Genomic DNA, 17,047 nt, shown 5'->3' with positions numbered 1-17,047 from the left:
TGCAGAGGCTTCGCTAAGCTGCTGTGGGCTCCACCCAGCTTCCGTGTGAACTTCTGGGTGTAGTTAGAACTGCTTCCGCTATGTTGGCCCGCCCCTGTAGTGACGGAGTCTCTGTAGTGGCGGATTGCCTTGGTACAGAACAGCAGGGTGCCTATGGAGAACGCCCCTCCTCCACAGAGCTGGACCGTCCCGGTTTCAGTTGTGTTTCAGGTCTTCTTGCTGGGTAAGAGGGGACACCGTCTCATCTGATCTGCCTCCGGAGCCGCTGCGTTGGCTAAAGCCGCGGCTCTGAGATTCGTGGCGCTGGCCTGGCTCCCCGTTTCAGCTCCCCTTGCTGGCTTATAGGGGACTCAGACTCTCTCACTTTATACAGTGAGCCGTTGCCTCAGGGTGCCGGCCCAGCGGCTGCGCCGTTCAAGCCAGCGGCGCCAGCGGCGCTGGCGACCCGTGTGGCTTCTCTGCGTGTGAATCTCCTGGTCTGTGGGCAGTAAAAATCAGTCTGGAAATACGGTGTCCACTCACCCTCTGTGCTTTCTCTCGGAGCTGCATTCCCGAGTTCCTCCTAAGCGGCCATCTTGGATCTCCATGTCTATTACTTTTAAAAAGTGCCAGAGTATATAATTTAAATGGCTTTAAATGAATAAAAAATATTACATGGTGTCCAAAGACTTTGGGACTCACTCAAAGTGTAAAAAGCTTATTTTATTTATTTTCAACTTTTATTTTAGATTCAAGGGGTACACATGTAGGTTTGTTACCTGGGTGTATTGAATGATGCTGAAGTTTGGGGTACACATGGACCTGTCACCCAGGTACTGAGCATAGAACCCAACAGTTACGTTTTTCAATCAAAGGCCTTATTTAAAAAGTCACTACCATTTAACTAAAATTATAGAGAATTACTAATATTTGTATAGTGCTTGGAGTTTAAGTTAGTATCTAAAAGTAAGTCTACGGCATATCACAACATGGTCCCAAGCAACACTGGGGCAAACAGGAAAGCATACATTGTACCTTTGTTCTTCAGTTTTGATATGCAAAGCTCACACTGAAAAGACTGGATGTTGATACACCTGGTTCTAGTCCAATTTCCACTTCTAATTGGCTATGCTACATTGGACAAGATGCTAACTCATGAGTTTCGTTCACTAAACAATTATTGTGCACCTTAACTGCAAGGTTATTGAGTTGACTAATCTGAAAATCTTGTAGTTGTCTGAAGATCAAATGAAATAGTTTATGTGAAAATGTAAAACTTAAACATAAAAAAGGTACCTATTTAAGCATCTATGTAACTTTGTCTTAATTATCTAGGAACAATTCTTCCCTAGATGAAAAAGAAAAACATATTTATATACATAGCTCCTCATAACTCTTAAAATTCAAAGTCACTGCCTAAAATTGAGATTTTTTTTTTTGAGACAGACTCCTGCTCTGTCGCCAGGCGCCAGGCCGGAGTGCAGTGGTGCGATCTCGGCTCACTGCAAGCTCTGCCTCCCAGGTTCAAGCAATTCTCCTGCCTCAGCCTCCCAAGTAGCTGGGACTACAGGCGTGTGCCACCACACCCAGCTAATTTTTGTATTTTAGTAGAGATGGGGTTTCACTATGTTGGCCAGGATGGTCTTGATCTCTTGACCTTGTGATCTGCCCGCCTTGGCCTCCCAAAGTGCTGAGATTACAAGCGTGAGGCACTGTGCCCAGCCTAAAATTGAGATTTTTATGAGAATTCTATAGAAGACTGAAAAATGTCATTTTTAAATATGTAGGAGTACATAAGTGTTTATCACTTCACAAAAACACACACAAAAAATCCCACAGACCCTGAAGCTACAATAAAAAAAAAATCCTATGTTTTCAGATAGCCATTAAAACTTTTTCTTAACATTTAAAAACCCACTAATAATACTTAAGGTAGATAAGAGGTAGAATTTCTTACTTGGATTTGGCTGCAATAACACTTCAGTTTGTTTCATTATTTTTTCTGTCCATATTTTGGTACATTCAGCTTTGCTAAGGAGGTTCTCTAAGTGAGCATCCAATTCTGTCTTCTCAGCCTGGCCAAGCTTTTCTTCTGTGAACTGTTATTGATTGTAAAACAAAAATTAAATATACTGCAAATTAATTTTAGGGAATCATATCATTAAGTAAAAAAAAAAACAAATTAAAAGCTAAACAATCCTATACATACAAATAACCATGTTCCAGCTTTGTAAGTCATTGTTTATGAATGCTTTTTTGCCCCTATGGTAATTTATCCATATCTCTTTTGTGGATGACCTTACCTTAGAGTCATCACATATCCTTAGTTCTGCTAAAATGTATGGTGTGAATTCTATAGAAAATTTAAGAATACTTGGTATATAAAGCATGCAACTATTTCAACTACCTACCCTAGGTAGACTAGGTTAATGATAAGGAGTAAGAGCTCTGAGTCAGTTGGATCTGAATTCAAATCTTGACTTCACTGCTTGTTGTGTGACCTGAACAAGGTATTGAATATTTCTTCTTTGGTACCCTTTCTTATAAAAGAGAGACTTGTGTATGTAAGTCACTTTGTTCGGTGCCTTGTAATTATTAAGTTTTAAAAGAGCTGTTTATGTTTATTGTGGTTTATTTATTATTGGCACTTTAATCACACCTAGTTAGATAAATAGTTTCCCAGAACATACCATAAAACCTGTCATTTGGCCGGGCGCGGTGGCTCATGCCTATAATCCCAGCACTTTGGGAGGCCAAGGCGGGTGGTTCACGAGGTCAAGAGATCGAGACCATCCTGATCAACATGGTGAAACCCTGTCTCTACTAAAAATACAAAAAATTAGCTGGGCACAGTGGCGCGTGACTGTAATCCCAGCTACTCAGGAGGCTGAGGCAGGAGAATTGCCTGAACCCAGGAGGCGGAGGTTGCAGTGAGCCGAGATCGCGCCATTGCACTCCAGCCTGGGTAACAAGAGCGAAACTCCGTCTCAAAAAAAAAAAAAAAAAAAAACACCTGTCATTTAAGTTGTTTTTTGAGGATATGTTCCAGCAATTTATTTATAGACTAACTTTTGGAACATATCCTATTCATACTATGAAGGTGTCTAAATTTTAAAGGTCATACAAGTGGTTAAACATACTCAACAAATCTGTTTTTATTACTGGATATACCGGTATTTGAGGAAATATAGCATTGCCTATATAATAATAAAAAGGTAAAAAGATTCTGTGTAGATCTAGAGCCTTCTGGGTACTTTTAATTAAGCATTAGAGGTGATGACTCAAGCTGTTTATCATGCATCATTTTCCTCTAGAATATGTGGCTTTCTCCCATCTTAACACAGATATATCATCAGCACTAATTCTATGTTCAGTAATGACTCACTTCTAGCTGACAAAACAGTGTTCGCCTTGCCTTTTTCTCCTTTCATTTCTTAAAAATCTCTTGCTGCTCTATTTTCTGAGTTTTAGGGTTTCTTTCAGCATCCTTCTTGGTTTAATACTTTCAGGTTATTATCAACACCTTAAGCTGAAGGGGCCTCTAATATTTTATTCTTAGACTTCTGGTTACAATCTCCATTGAGGGTCCTGTTTGAGGGCTAGAAATAACAGTTTAAATAGCTTTTGTAAAATCTTGGGTCTTTTTGAGAGTGGTCTAAAGCCCCAGCCCCTGACCCAATGGGTGGAACTGAAAATAGCAGTTCCAAAGCTATTGCCTGAGCCCATAAACTTGCAGTGTAGTTGCAGGATTGGGCACTGAGCAAAAGCAAACCCTGATTCCAAGGCCAGCTGGATAAACTATGCAACCTAATTCTTAAAAGAGAACCTGGTATTCTTTACAGATCCCTGAAGATTCTAAGCAACAGACCTCCTACTAGACTTTTATATGTTGAAGGTCTACCACCAATGGCTAGTTAAAATAACTCCCAGATAAAGCAACCAATAGGAATGGAAGAAAGGAACTACCTTTCACTCAGGTGAACATCATTTATAAAGAATGATCTAAAAAAAATTCTTCACTTAGCACCTTAAAAATTGAAACCGCATGCAGAGATTTCCCTTTAATAAGCAAGTATATCTATTTGTTTGTACATTTCATTTATTCCTTCAACAAATACTTATTAAGCACCTACAAATGTGTTGGGCACTCTTCTAAATACATGGGTTTCAGCAGCCAACGAAATAGACACGGTTTCTGTTCTTAGGAAGCTTATATTTTAATGGCAAAGACAGACAATAGATAAATAATTTGATCATAAGGATATAAAGATACAAAGATAGTAAACAAAGGACCAACATGGTTGGTTTTATTGTTTCTGAGTGACAAAAATCCAAATACAGAGAAAGAATTCATTCTTCAGGGAGAGGGAGAACAGAAGAAACAGGGAAGGCTTCAGTGGGGGAGGGATGGGCAACTTGGGCCTAGACAGGGGAGCAGGAGTTTGAGGAGTGTGAGATGGGGGTAGTTAGAGAAACAGCATCTCTGAGTAGGTAACAAACGATCTGTGATTGAATGGTATGAACTATGTTAGGATTTAAGCAAAGAGTATAGTCCTGATGATTTATCTTCCAGTTGCACAATTTCTATAAGCTCATTGGTACCACCTTCACACATATTAAACATTAATTTCTCTTTAGAAATCCTTTATAGTTAATAACCAAGAACAGATTAATAGAAAAATTAACAGATCAATAATTTAAAATCAGTATTTATGGCCAGGAGCAGGGGCTCCCGCCTGTAATTCCAGCACTTTGGGAGGCTAAGGTAGGCAGATCACTTGAGCTCAGGAGTTCCAGACCAGCCTAGGCAACATGGCAAAACCACGCCTCTACAAAAAAAAATACAAAAAATTAGCCAGGTATGGTGGTGCACACCTGTAGTCCAGCTGCACTCCACTGCACTTCATCCTGGGTGACAGAGCCAGACCCTATGTCAGATTAATAAATTAATAATAAAATAAATAAATATAAAATAAATTAGTCACTGAGTTTATCCGATACAAATTGGGGTTCAGGGCAAGTTTTCTCCTGATGGTATTTCAGGAAAATCAGCAATTAGAAAGGTAATTATTTGGAAAATAAAGCATTTCAATCTTCAGGTAAAAAGGCCTGTTTGCTTAATTATTTAATATTTTCTTTGTGACTCTCATGAAACTGCTTCCCAGGTATATCATTAAATATACATTCTTTTAGTGAAAAGAGTATGAAAGTATAACAGAGCAAAGATGGGTATTTGCGCCAAGTAATTTATTTGTATGAATCTGAGAAAGGAAGAATATATGTTAACTGATATAAACACACACAATTAGTAGTTTTTTTGTTTTGTTTTGTTTTGTTTTACTATTCTAGTTCAGAATATATATGGAACCCTTACACATGAGTGAGACAGTCTGATTACAGAAAACCTGTTTGGCAAATAGCAGTACTGTAGGAAGGGTCACATGAACAATGTTCTATGTTTCACATTTCAGTACATTATATATAGTTTTGTTTTATTTTCTAATTTTTTTAATGTTTTATTTTTTCAACAAGACCATTTACATCTTTCTTATACTTCTGTGTCAAGGCTTAGTGTATGTTCAAAAATTCCATTAACTAAGCTGTGCATTCTACATCAAATACTCGAAAGAATCTTAAAATATAGGTAGGAATCATAATTTTAGTGATTAATAAATTGAGGCTCAGAGTGATTAAACACTTTGTCCAAGGTGTCAGTGTTGGGATTCAATCTCACATCTGAATCATAGTTTTACTATGCTATACTACCCTTCCAGTAAATACTTCCTGATTTCAAAAAATAATATTTTTGATTTCTATTACTATTATTCAATCATAGTCTGTGCTTCCTTTCCCCTATGTCTGTTTACAGCACTCTGGACAGCTTTCTCCTCCTGTTCACTTCTGCTTCCTATAAGATATTCAATAATTATTCACCAAATTAAGGGTAAACTAAATCCTGTCATGAATGAATAAAAGGGGGGAGGACACACAATAAGGACTCTGCTAATGCTATCATATTTTAAAATTAAAATTATAAATTAAAATCTTATTACTTAAATGTATAATTGTAAAAGACATAATATTTCTCACAATTTTATCATTGTGGAAGCAAAAAGGTTTTTCCATAATTAATCAGAAGGTACAGTGTATTAAGATAACAAAATAATATAGTATTTAATATATTTTCTCTAAAGCACTGTAAATAATGCATCTACTACAGAAATTATGAGCTATCTCAACTAAATTAAGATTTAAATTACTAATCAAAATATTTATGGCTTATATATATTTTCTTCTGACTGCAAGATGATCAGCATATGATGTGCTTCTTGCCCTCAAGGATTTTATGATCTACTAGGATAAATACTGCCTTAACACAAACAAAATTATAATAATGGCACCTTTTCAGAAGGACAAAAGACCTCTTTCTTTTTAAAAAAGATCCCTTTCCTAGTTACCGAAAAATTTTAAATTAACCATAAAAATTTTAGTTTTCAACATCTTCTAGTCAAAAATCATTACTAATTTTGTAATCTCTTGATAACAGGTGTTAATCAGAAACTAGTTGACTGTAAGCATATCAATATAGTTTAATAATTAATAACTTTTGTGTAAATAACCTAGAATAAAAGGCAGACTGTAAATAAGTCATCTTCTTAATAAACCCAATGTTCTCTAAAATATAATTTGATATATAATTTTTTAATATTTCATTTGTAATATGGCAAAGTGGCATAAGACAGAAAGTTTAATCCCCTCTCCTTTATATATTTTCTCTAAATATTACTTTACAGAAAGAATTGTCTTTAAGTCAGCTACATTATACCAGGCACTGTAATCTTTCCTTTACTACAGGATAGGCACATAACTTACATTATTAAATAAGGAGCCTGGATTCCAAACTCTGCTTTTAGGGAAAAAAAGACAAGTAAAATGGGTGTGTGATCAAAGACATCTATTTAATGAAAACTCTAATCACCAGTTCTTTGGGTTAAGAGTAATACTCTAAAAGTAATCTAAGTTTCTTGGAAAATATATAACACAGGCTCTGAATAATGTATTAGTAAACCAAAAAGTGGATCTTTCTCCATTGGTTCTCAATTTTGGCTGCTCTTTAGAATTACTTGGGGAGCTTTAGAAAACACTGATGTCTGATCTAATCCCTAAGATTCTAATTTAATTGGACTGGGGTGCAGCTTATGAATTGGCATTTATAAAGATTTCCAAGTATTTTAAGTGCAGCCAAGACTGAGAATCACTGTTCTAAACTCATTCATAATTATTTAAAAATGTATCACTTGGTTTAGTGCATGCTGCATTACTTTCCTCTTTGGCCCATTTAGGAATTTCAGCTGCTATTACTGTTACCTCACTAAGCTGGAGTTTTGCTTCAAATACATTAACTGTGTTGAAGTTCTACCATTAAGTTGGTCTCCAAAGAATATTAAAGTAATTGACTTAGGTGTTTGATCATTTAAAATATAGTAGCGAAGCAACTAGAAGCACATCAATTGGGTGTGGTTAAGAGTATAGGATCATCTGTAGCTCTGCAATTACCTTAAAAAATACTTTCAAGAAATATGACAAATCGAAAAGTTTCATAGATTTTCTAATTACCTTACTCATGTAGTACATAAGTGAAAATTTTAACATCAGGTTAACAAACTATCTTCTATCTACTTTACTAAAGTAATGTCAATAGCACCAAAGGCTGTGAAAACAGTTTTAAGTAACACTAAACATGCAGAACTTTTATATAACAAGAAAATGTATGACTTTCCAATGTGACATGTTTTACTTATTAGAATTTAAGAAACATGGTAAAGTTGTCACAGTTTGAATTCTGTAAAAGAAACAGGATTTCAGAAGTGCCTGAGAGAGTTGTTTGGCCAAGCTGGAACTCCAGGGAGGGTCTGACAGGAGCTAGTTAATGGCAACATCATATTCATCTTTACATCCTAAGCTTAGACACACCATGACACTTGCCGAAATAAATGGGAGATCAGGGCCAAGCTCAAAACTACACTTTAAAAACTATTTTCCTTAGAAAATAGCTGGTGTTCATGAAATTCATAGTATAACTTCAATAATCAGTTTACAGGAAATGTTAGAAAATTAAAATGAACTCCCTCCCTAAATAACTTGATTTGAAAAATTCTTTTCAGAAAGTATGTGCTCTTATTTTAATGATGGTGAACAAAGATTTGCTTCAGTAAGAATTCTGAATTAAAAACACATCTCTTATTCCTTTATCCACTTGAAAGATTTATCAAATTAAGACATTCACAAAATGGCTATTTACTACAAAGAATATTTAGTGACAAATTTGAGACTATTATTATGAAGTCTTTGAGGGCAGAAACAGGGACTCATTCAGCTTTGTATCTTTCAATGCCAAGCACCTAGGAGGTGCTCAATTTATATACAGGTTCAACAGTTTGTTATTTATACTGGTATTAGTTAACTTCAAGGGCAGCAAATATAATGTTAGAAAATACTGATAAAGATACCGTTATTTAACATGCTTATTGTTGCCTTTCAAAGATTAAACTGCATAATGGATAGTAATTTGCCTGGTTAAAATGACATAAAAGTTAAGATGAACCATGTTAGATGTTGTGAGAGGGGAGTAAGAAACAGATTTGATGCCTTAGCACATATACTTATTAAAGATGTGAAAGTCAAAGTAACAATTTTAGAGTTCCAAGAGATCTAACATAATAGTTCATTAGAAGAAAAGTGCCATATAATCACTCAGAGTTGAAAATGATTCAGGATTTCACAGCAAGCTTTTGTGGTCTAAGCCTTCTCAGCTGAGATGGACTTGAAGTTATATCTTCAAAAAATTTTCTTTATTTTTACTCTCTCCATTGTAGATAAATAAAATTGTATCTTAAGGAAAGGAAAGAACAGGCAGACAGGACACTCGAGGAGTTTAACTATATGAACAAAAGCCTAAAATAAGTACAAGATATTTTGGAAATTAGAAAATAATTTGAAAAACAGTGTTTATACAAGTGAGAGAAAGGACCAGATTGTAAGGGAGTATGTAATACTCAACTAAGAAGTTTGGATTGAAAAGATGGATTCTAAGAATAAATGGCTTTTAAAACGCTAGTTAAATAACAATTAAGCATGGGTAAATTACCTGATACTTTTGTATTTTACCATCTTGAGGAACTTAAAAACAAGCACCCAAATGGACTAGTTAAGAATAAATATTCCTACTCATTTATACATTCTACTTTAACATTCTTTTGAAAGTACCAAGGCTTCTAAACAAATTTTAAAAGGAGGGAAGTGGAGTGGTGATGGGACTCATCTATGTGCTTTACTAGTTTGACCTTTTTTAAAACAAGAAACATGTTTAATTTTTAACTTAGAAATTTTTAAGTAAAATGGAAAACAATGTGTGACAATTGGCCAACCAAAGAATGGTATATTCCTTAAAGTACAATTTGATTTGAATGAAAATTATTATTTATAAATGTGAACGTTTAATTATCTCTCTACTGTTCTTATTGCTTATAAAGAGATAATGGCATAGCTCTTAAGCTATTTTTAGCTTGAAACTTGGTACCTTGGCATTACACTGATGTCAACGCAATTAAATGTAGGAACTCAGTAACGAAATAAATACTGAGATGAGAAAGCAGTGTTTTGTTGAAAATTACCACACTGCATTCCAAATTTCACATGTTCTATTTTAAAAGCATCCTTTTTTTGTCTTACAAATTTTATCTTTTTAAAAAGTATTGTGGAAAATGTCAAACATATACAAAAGTATAATAGTATAATGAAACCTCCTGAACCCATAACCAGTCTTCCTCAACTATCAACATTCTGCTAATATTTTTTCAGTGACCTCTTTTGTTTTCTTCTGAAATATTTAAAAGCAAATCTCAACGGGGCATGGTGACTTACACCTGTAATCCCAGCACTTTGGGAGGGCAAGGCAGGTAGATAACCTGAGGTCAGGAGTTCAAGACCAGACTGACCAACATGGTGAAACCCCATCTCTACTACAAATACAAAAATTAGCTGGGCATGGTGGTGCACGCCTGTAGTCCCAGCTACTCGGGAGGCGGAGGCAGGAGAATTGCTTGAACCCAGGAGACGGAGGTTGCGGTGAGCCGAGATCACGCCATTGCACTACAGCCTGGGTAACAAGAGCGAAACTCCGTCTCAAAAAAAAAAAAAAAATACAAAATTAGCCAGGTGTGGTGGCACATGCCTGTAATTCCAGCTACTTGGGAGGCAGAGGTAGGAGATTCACCTGAACCCGGGAGGCAGAGGTTGCAGTGAGCCGAGATCGAGTCATTGCACTCCAGCCTGGGCAACAAGAGCAAAACTCCATCTCAAACACATACACATACACATACACATACACATACACATACACATACACATACACATACACATACACATACACATACACACACACACACACACACACCAAATTTCAGATATGGTATAAGTTTATCCATAAACATTTCAGTATGTATCTCTAACAATTACACACATTATAAAAAGACACATTAAAGGAGCCTGTTTCTCCTCAATTTTTCCCTCAGTAAATGGCTCAAGCCAAAACCTTGGAGTCATCCTTGACTCCTGTTTCTCTCATACCTCAGAGCCAGTCCGACAGCCAATACTGGATAACTTTGAACCTTCCCTGCTACCACTGTAATCTAAGTCACAATCGCTTTTTACCTGTACTATGGCCACAGCTCTCTCATTGGTCTCCCTAATACCCCTGCAACTTCAGTCTTTGTACTTCTTCCTGCTGCCTGAAATTCTTTTATTCCAAAAAAAAAAAAAAAACAAAACCTGGGTCTGTCACTTCCTTGAGGTCTCTCTCTTGAATTTCATTCTATTAGAAAGACTTGCCCTGACCATCCTATCTATACAATATGATAACAACCACCATCCCTGTCTTTATTCTATGCTTCTGGCCATGTTTTTATTTTTTTATTTTTTATCATCACCTGATATATTTACAAGCTTAACTTCTGCTACAATGTAAGCTCCAGGAAGCAGACACTTTGTTCATTTTATTCATCGCTGTATCACCAGTGTCCACAGTAGTCATAAGCAGACATGCAGTAGGCACTTACATATTTAATACTGGAAAGAAAATTATTTGATAGCTAACAGATTAGCATAAATTTTAAAACTTTTTTCTAAAGAATTTGAAACAAAGAATTAAAATTCTTTGGGAAGTACACCTTTTGAGAACTTTGCTAGATTTAATTTTTTAAATCGAGTCTATCCACAATTTAAATCAGACTAAATTCTAGTAAATGTGTCCGCTTTAAGGAGTGTGAGTTCTATGTCTGAAACATATCTAATTGTATTTAAAAGAGTGGCATTATATAGTGTCAAATCTTCATTAAGCATCTACAATTATATAGGTAATGAGCACTAGAACAAAAATATCCAAGGCTCTAGTCCTCTACTGCAGTCAACGTGAAAAGCATAGAAATGTCTCACACATCAAAATTCATTTCAGACCCTCAGTCGCTCATTCTTCTTGTACCTTGTCTTTCACTATTAGAAGCCGGTGGATTTAAATCAAAACACCATTTTAACTATAAAGGTTCAATGTCTTTACAACATATCATATTTTAGGGAAAGAAGGGAAGAAAAGGGTTAAGGCAGCTAGCTTATTACTCACCATGCAGATTTTAGAACTCAGAAATCAAAAGCTAGAAGGAATTTCCCATCTCTAAAGTGTTAACTTGCTGTTGATATGGAAATGATCGGATTGTACCAGATGATTTTTAAGGTCTCTCTAGGCCATAACATTCTATTATTCTAGCTATCTTAAAACTGGAATGCTTATCCAGGAAGAAAAGCAGCTTGGAGTACAAGGTCAGACAGCACCTGGTTATTTACTAGCTGTGCAAGTTTCTTAACCTCTGTAAGGCTGCTTCCTCATATGCATAAAAGGGGTTAATAACATCTACCTGGAAAAGTTATGGAAAAGACTGGAGATAATATGTCAAATGCATTGCAAAGTGCTTGACAGGTTTTTCATAATATAAGCAGCTATTACCTTGCTCTAGCTCTACCAGTTTTTGCCAGGGATAGTACAATGTAGGATCAACTGTGCCAACAAAATTGGGGCAAAGACAAGGAAAGCAGTAAAGCAACAGAACAGATTTACATTTCAGCGCCAATTTGGTATGCATATCGGAAAATTATTTTTGTTTTCTTTTTACAAAAGAGAATGTTGTTGCTACCGTGACTATGCCATTAACTTAAACACCAGATTGTTTATAAGTCATGTTGTGAAATTTACATCTGTTCACAGATTTCCTGAGTTGGCATAATGTGGGTGACGACTGCTGGAAACGGCCCAAGTTCCTTAGTACCGACACTTCCTTGATTGCAGAATATTGAGAGGTGGTCAACTCTTCCCCTTAAAGCATATGTGAAACATACTACTGTGACTACAGTCCTAACAACATGAATCTCCCCGCATCTCTCCTTGATCTACAGCTGGTGCTTCCCATTTGGAAGATTGAGAATCCCCCAACCCTAGCTTTCCTGTGGCCTTGACAAAGTCTGAACGCCAACTGGCGATCCCCGTTTCCCCCGCGGGCTGCCAAGCCTAGGACAGTCCTTTCAGGGAGAAAAAGGGCTGGAGGGAACTGTGTTGGCAGCTCTCTGGGTTAAGGGGCAGGAAAAGGAAACTCCCTTCTTGGACTGGGAGGGGAGGGTGAGACGAAAGGAAAGGGTGGGGGTAGTGAAGAATGGCCTGTGTCTCAGTTACCCAAACCGACTCAGAAGCCTCCGACAGCCCCGGGATGGAGGCCACATGAGCACTGGCGTCGTGAGATCAGAAAGGCGGACAGTGCAGCCTCAGTGTCCTCCAGGGATCGGAGGAAGCTTCCCAGCTGAGTCCTCACCCCGCGTCGCTTCCCGGGGAGCGGCGGTTGGTCAGGAGCCGGGCAGAAAACGGCCGCCAGGCCCGGGGGCCACCAGGCCGCGCCCATCTCCCGGGCCTCTGGCCGCAGCAGGCCCGCTGAGTGGTCGGCGAGGCCCAGGGGCGCCGCGTCGGGCTGGGGTCCCCTCCCTCAACCTCCCCGGGCGCCGCCGCCCCTTCTCCCCCTAGCACCAGGGTACCTGCACGGCGCGACTGAGGAAGGTGCCCGCGTCGGCCGCTAGCTTCTTCACGTTGAAGTCCATGATGTTCATCCTGGGCGGCAGCCGGGCGGAGCCGGCTGACCTAGCCGCGAGGCGGAGGCGCCGCGGCCGGGCTGGGGCTCAGGGCTAGAGCGGCGAGGGCAGACGTGGTAGGTGGAGGGAGGCGGCGCTAGCCCCGCCGCCGCCGCAGCTGTCGTTTCCGTGAAGGGGGAGGAGGAGGCGGGGCAAGGAAGAACTAGCGCCCGCGGCGGCGGCCTCAAGGCTGGGTCTGTCGACCAGGAGTGCGGCTGCTAACGTCTGCTTCGGGCCCCGGAGGGGAGCCGGAGATGGACGGGCGACCCCGAGATGGGCGGGCGACCCCACTGTGTGGAGCCGGGTCCCTACGGGGAAATCGAGAGCAGGCCGCGGGGCGGAGACTTTCTCGAGATTATCGCGGGAACAGCGACCCCTTGAGGATTGCGGCGGTTCAGCCCCGGGGCGCGCCGGGAGCTCCGCCCGCCTTCTGTGGAGGAAGCGGCCAGGGCAAGCTGCAGGGTCTCGGCGCCGCTGTAAGGTTGTACTTAACCTCTGAGAACCCAGAGCAAACAGGACCCACATTTCCCTTTTTAAGAGTAAATATAGAAGTTGCAGCATGGAATTACAATATGTGTGACATTAGAACCCACAGGCCCCGGTCACAGTACGGCACTGCGCGACACACTGGTCCCTGAGGCCTGGTTGCCGGTCAGCGAACGTTTGCAGAATAGGATTGGATTTCCTGTCCCCTACCTAGCTGGTTGCTCATTCATTCAGCGTAATTGAATACCTACTGTGTGCCAGACACTGAATCAAGTGTCGGAGATAGCACGCTGAATAAGACAATGTCCTGCCCTCAAGCTCCGGGCCGGTTACTTGACAACCTTCGGGGACCTCAACACTACGTGCCTACTGTGTGAAAGCAAAGTGCCATGTAGAGGACACAAAGACGGTGAGCGACACAGGATAGCCCTTAACAATTGAGCGAGACTAATTTTAATAACAAATGAGGTATGATGTGACATCCGTTCCAAATCCTGTCATTCCAAGTAACTTCTTAAGCAGCCTTCGTGATACAGCCTCTGCTCGAAAGGAATTAAAACAGGTACAAGCATGGAAGGAGATGTTGCTATCACATTTCAAGAATAAGAAAATGCTCTCTATATGTTTTGGGTGGTTGGGCAGCAGGCAATGAAATGAGCTCACATTCAGTCTTCCGTATTTTACTGAAACAGCAGTCACAGATCCAATAGATGGTAAAGGTTGAAAGACGAGTGCAGTAAAAGCATTGTAAAGACAAGAAGAAAACATGTAAATATTTGTGTTGTTTCATTCTTTGTTGTGGTGACAGAAACAGCCCCCTCTTTCTAAGGTAACTCCAATATAATGGACTCTCCCAGCTTTGAAATACTCCATGTCTCTTTCATTTTTCAGAAATATGGAAAAGAAAATATATAATCAAAAATCCTATATCTTATTTATGGTCTATTTTAGATCTTTATGTGAGAAAGCACTTGCCCTCTCTCCAGAGCGCTGCTTTTAAAGTAGGTGTATTTGCCATAACCTATGCTCATCTCTACAACAGGATCACACCACCGTGTCCAACATTAAAGGGGAAATTCTTCAATGGTGGACACGGTGGTATCCCTGAATCCTCATCTGCAAATGTTTCGATGTTCCCAGTCTTGGGAAAACAACAATGTTATTTTTTCCTTTTGCACCCTCTATAGTTGTAATCCTATTTGCCATTCTCCACAAAACACTTACCATGTTTCATATAGCCTTATTCTTAGCCTTTGATACTTTTTTTTTTGAGACAGAGTTTCGCTGTGTCGCCTAGGCTAGAGTGCAATGGTGCAATCTTGGCTCACTGCAACCTCTGCCTCCCTTGTTCAAGTATTCTCCTGCTTCAGCCCCCCAAGTAGCTGGGGATTACAAGCATGCACCACCACACTTGGCTAATTTTTTGTATTTTTAGTAGAGACAGGGTTTCACCACGTGGGCCAGGCTGGTCTGGAATTCCTGGCCTCAAGTGATCCACCTGCCTCAACCTCCCAAAGTGCTGGGATTACAGGCGTGAGCCACCGCGCTCAGCCGTTAGGCTTTCTTTACAAAGAAAATATAAATCATCACTCTGTTTGGCAGAAGCCTCTCCACCAAATTCCCTTATTTCCACCTCCTGTTCTCTCCACACTCTTTCCTCCATTATTGCTAAATGTTTCAAAGGAATAGGTGTTTCAGGTGTTCTGAGTAGAGCCACTGCTCCCTTAATCTTGGCTGCACATTGGCATCACCTGGAGAGTTTAAGCAACCACTAATGTCTAGATCCAGTCCCAGAGTGTGTACTGGGCATTAGGATGTTTTAGGAGTTCCTCTAGGTGATTTTAATGTGTGACCAAGGTTGAGAACTAACCTGTCATCCTCTAGAACTTGCTCCACCAGTCTCTACCTTTTGATTGATTGATTCTGCCCTACAGACTGATTCTATTTCTCTTACTAGATATGAGTCCCTTAAGGGCAGTGACCATTTCCTATTTATTTTTATATTTTCATGGTTTACATGCCTGGCAACATAGTGAATTCCCAAATGATTTACTAAGTAAAGAAAGTAATCAAATCAAGATATTTACAGTGCTAAGTTCTTCTGTGACAGCATCCCCAGCAACCTACATTTCCAACTACCGATTTATCCTCAGATTCAGTATTTCCAGTGGCAACTCTGTTGTAGTTTGCTTTTCCTGAAAACTGCTTCTTTTCTTGGGTTTGCTATATTGATACATTGAATCATACACACCAAATCACCTAAGCCAGAAATCTGAGTCCCCTTTGATTGTTTTCTCTTATTTCCCACCTCCAATTGATCTATCCTAGCAATTTCTTCTCTGAAACTGTTTCCTATTTATCATTTTCATCCTTTTTTCAAAAAATCTTTTTTTAACTAGAAACAATTTACAAACTAAGAAAAGTGTTGCAAGAATAGTACAAAAACTTCTGTATACCCTTTGTCTAGAAATCCCACTCAAACTTTGCCAATTATTCCAATGTCTCTATAGCAAAAACATTCAAGCCAAGAAAGATCATGTGCTGTATCCAGTTGGCATGTTGCTCAATCCTCCTTGAGTCTGGATCAGTTCTTCAGACTTTTCTTAACACTACTCCTTCCCCAGAGTTAGCTACTGTTCTTAAATTGATTGAAATCTATTATGTTTTTGTACTTTCATTGAACTTATATGTATCTATAAATGGTACTACTATGTTACAGTTTTAAACTGCATAAATGGTATCATAAAGACATATCCTTTTGCATTGGGGGTCTAATAATTCTGTTTGTGTATTTGATGACTCTTATTCTTTGTGGATTGATTCCTTTTAGCTTATTTTTTTGTTTTTAAATAGTTAATTTTTAGTGATTTAGAAAAAAAAAGTTTCTTCTGTCAGAGACCCCTAAGGTTATCACTGGCTAGTGAGCAATTTTTATATGAATTTCTTTCTTGGCTTAGAAGTTGTAGGATTATTCAGATATAATTCAGATATTATAAATTTGAACCCAGATCAGTGGGAGTACAAACCATGTTTTGAATTCTCAAGGGAAGTAGATATTCCTTATTTTGGTCTCTTTCAGAGCTTGTACCATGACAGAAAAGCTTCTTACTATACTAGGGAGTGAGTTTTATCTAGTCTACCCTTTCATTGAGGGTACAGAACTTCATGAATTTTTAACTTATGTGTGTATGTGAGGTCTTGAAGTTGGAGGACAGAGTGTGCTGACAGTTACTGATTTCTGCTTGCATCAAGGTCTTATCACTAGTTACCAAGTAGTTTTAAAAATTAATTAATTAAAATTGGCAGATGAAAATTGTATATTCTGTATTGTGTGCAACCTGATTTGTAATATATATAC

At 38.8% G+C, this 17,047-nt stretch overlaps 1 protein-coding gene across 3 annotated transcripts in view; it reads right to left on the bottom strand.

Annotated features, from left to right (window-relative positions):
* Positions 1-13,474, bottom strand: part of SH3GLB1 (SH3 domain containing GRB2 like, endophilin B1) — a 49,432-nt gene extending 35,958 nt beyond the window's left edge. For 2 of the 3 annotated variants that reach the window (XM_012464793.2, XM_012464794.2), the window contains exons 1-2: positions 13,111-13,474; positions 1,937-2,078 (exon numbers count right to left, since the gene is read on the bottom strand). In XM_012464793.2, coding sequence (XP_012320216.1) covers positions 1,937-2,078; positions 13,111-13,182 — 214 coding nt within the window. In that variant the 5' untranslated portion in view covers positions 13,183-13,474. The remainder of the gene's footprint in view (positions 1-1,936; positions 2,079-13,110) is intronic. The other variant, XM_012464792.2, reaches the window with a different exon arrangement.
* Between the last annotated feature and the right edge of the window lie 3,573 nt (positions 13,475-17,047).

This window comes from Aotus nancymaae, unplaced genomic scaffold (genome assembly GCF_030222135.1).
Source record: "Aotus nancymaae isolate 86718 unplaced genomic scaffold, 86718_ANA_hifiasm-v0.15.2.pri h1tg000007l, whole genome shotgun sequence".
In the NCBI taxonomy this organism is placed as follows: Eukaryota; Metazoa; Chordata; class Mammalia; order Primates; family Aotidae; genus Aotus; species Aotus nancymaae.
The sequence above is the reverse complement of the archived record's forward strand: the minus strand, read 5'-3'. Positions and strand labels throughout refer to the sequence as shown.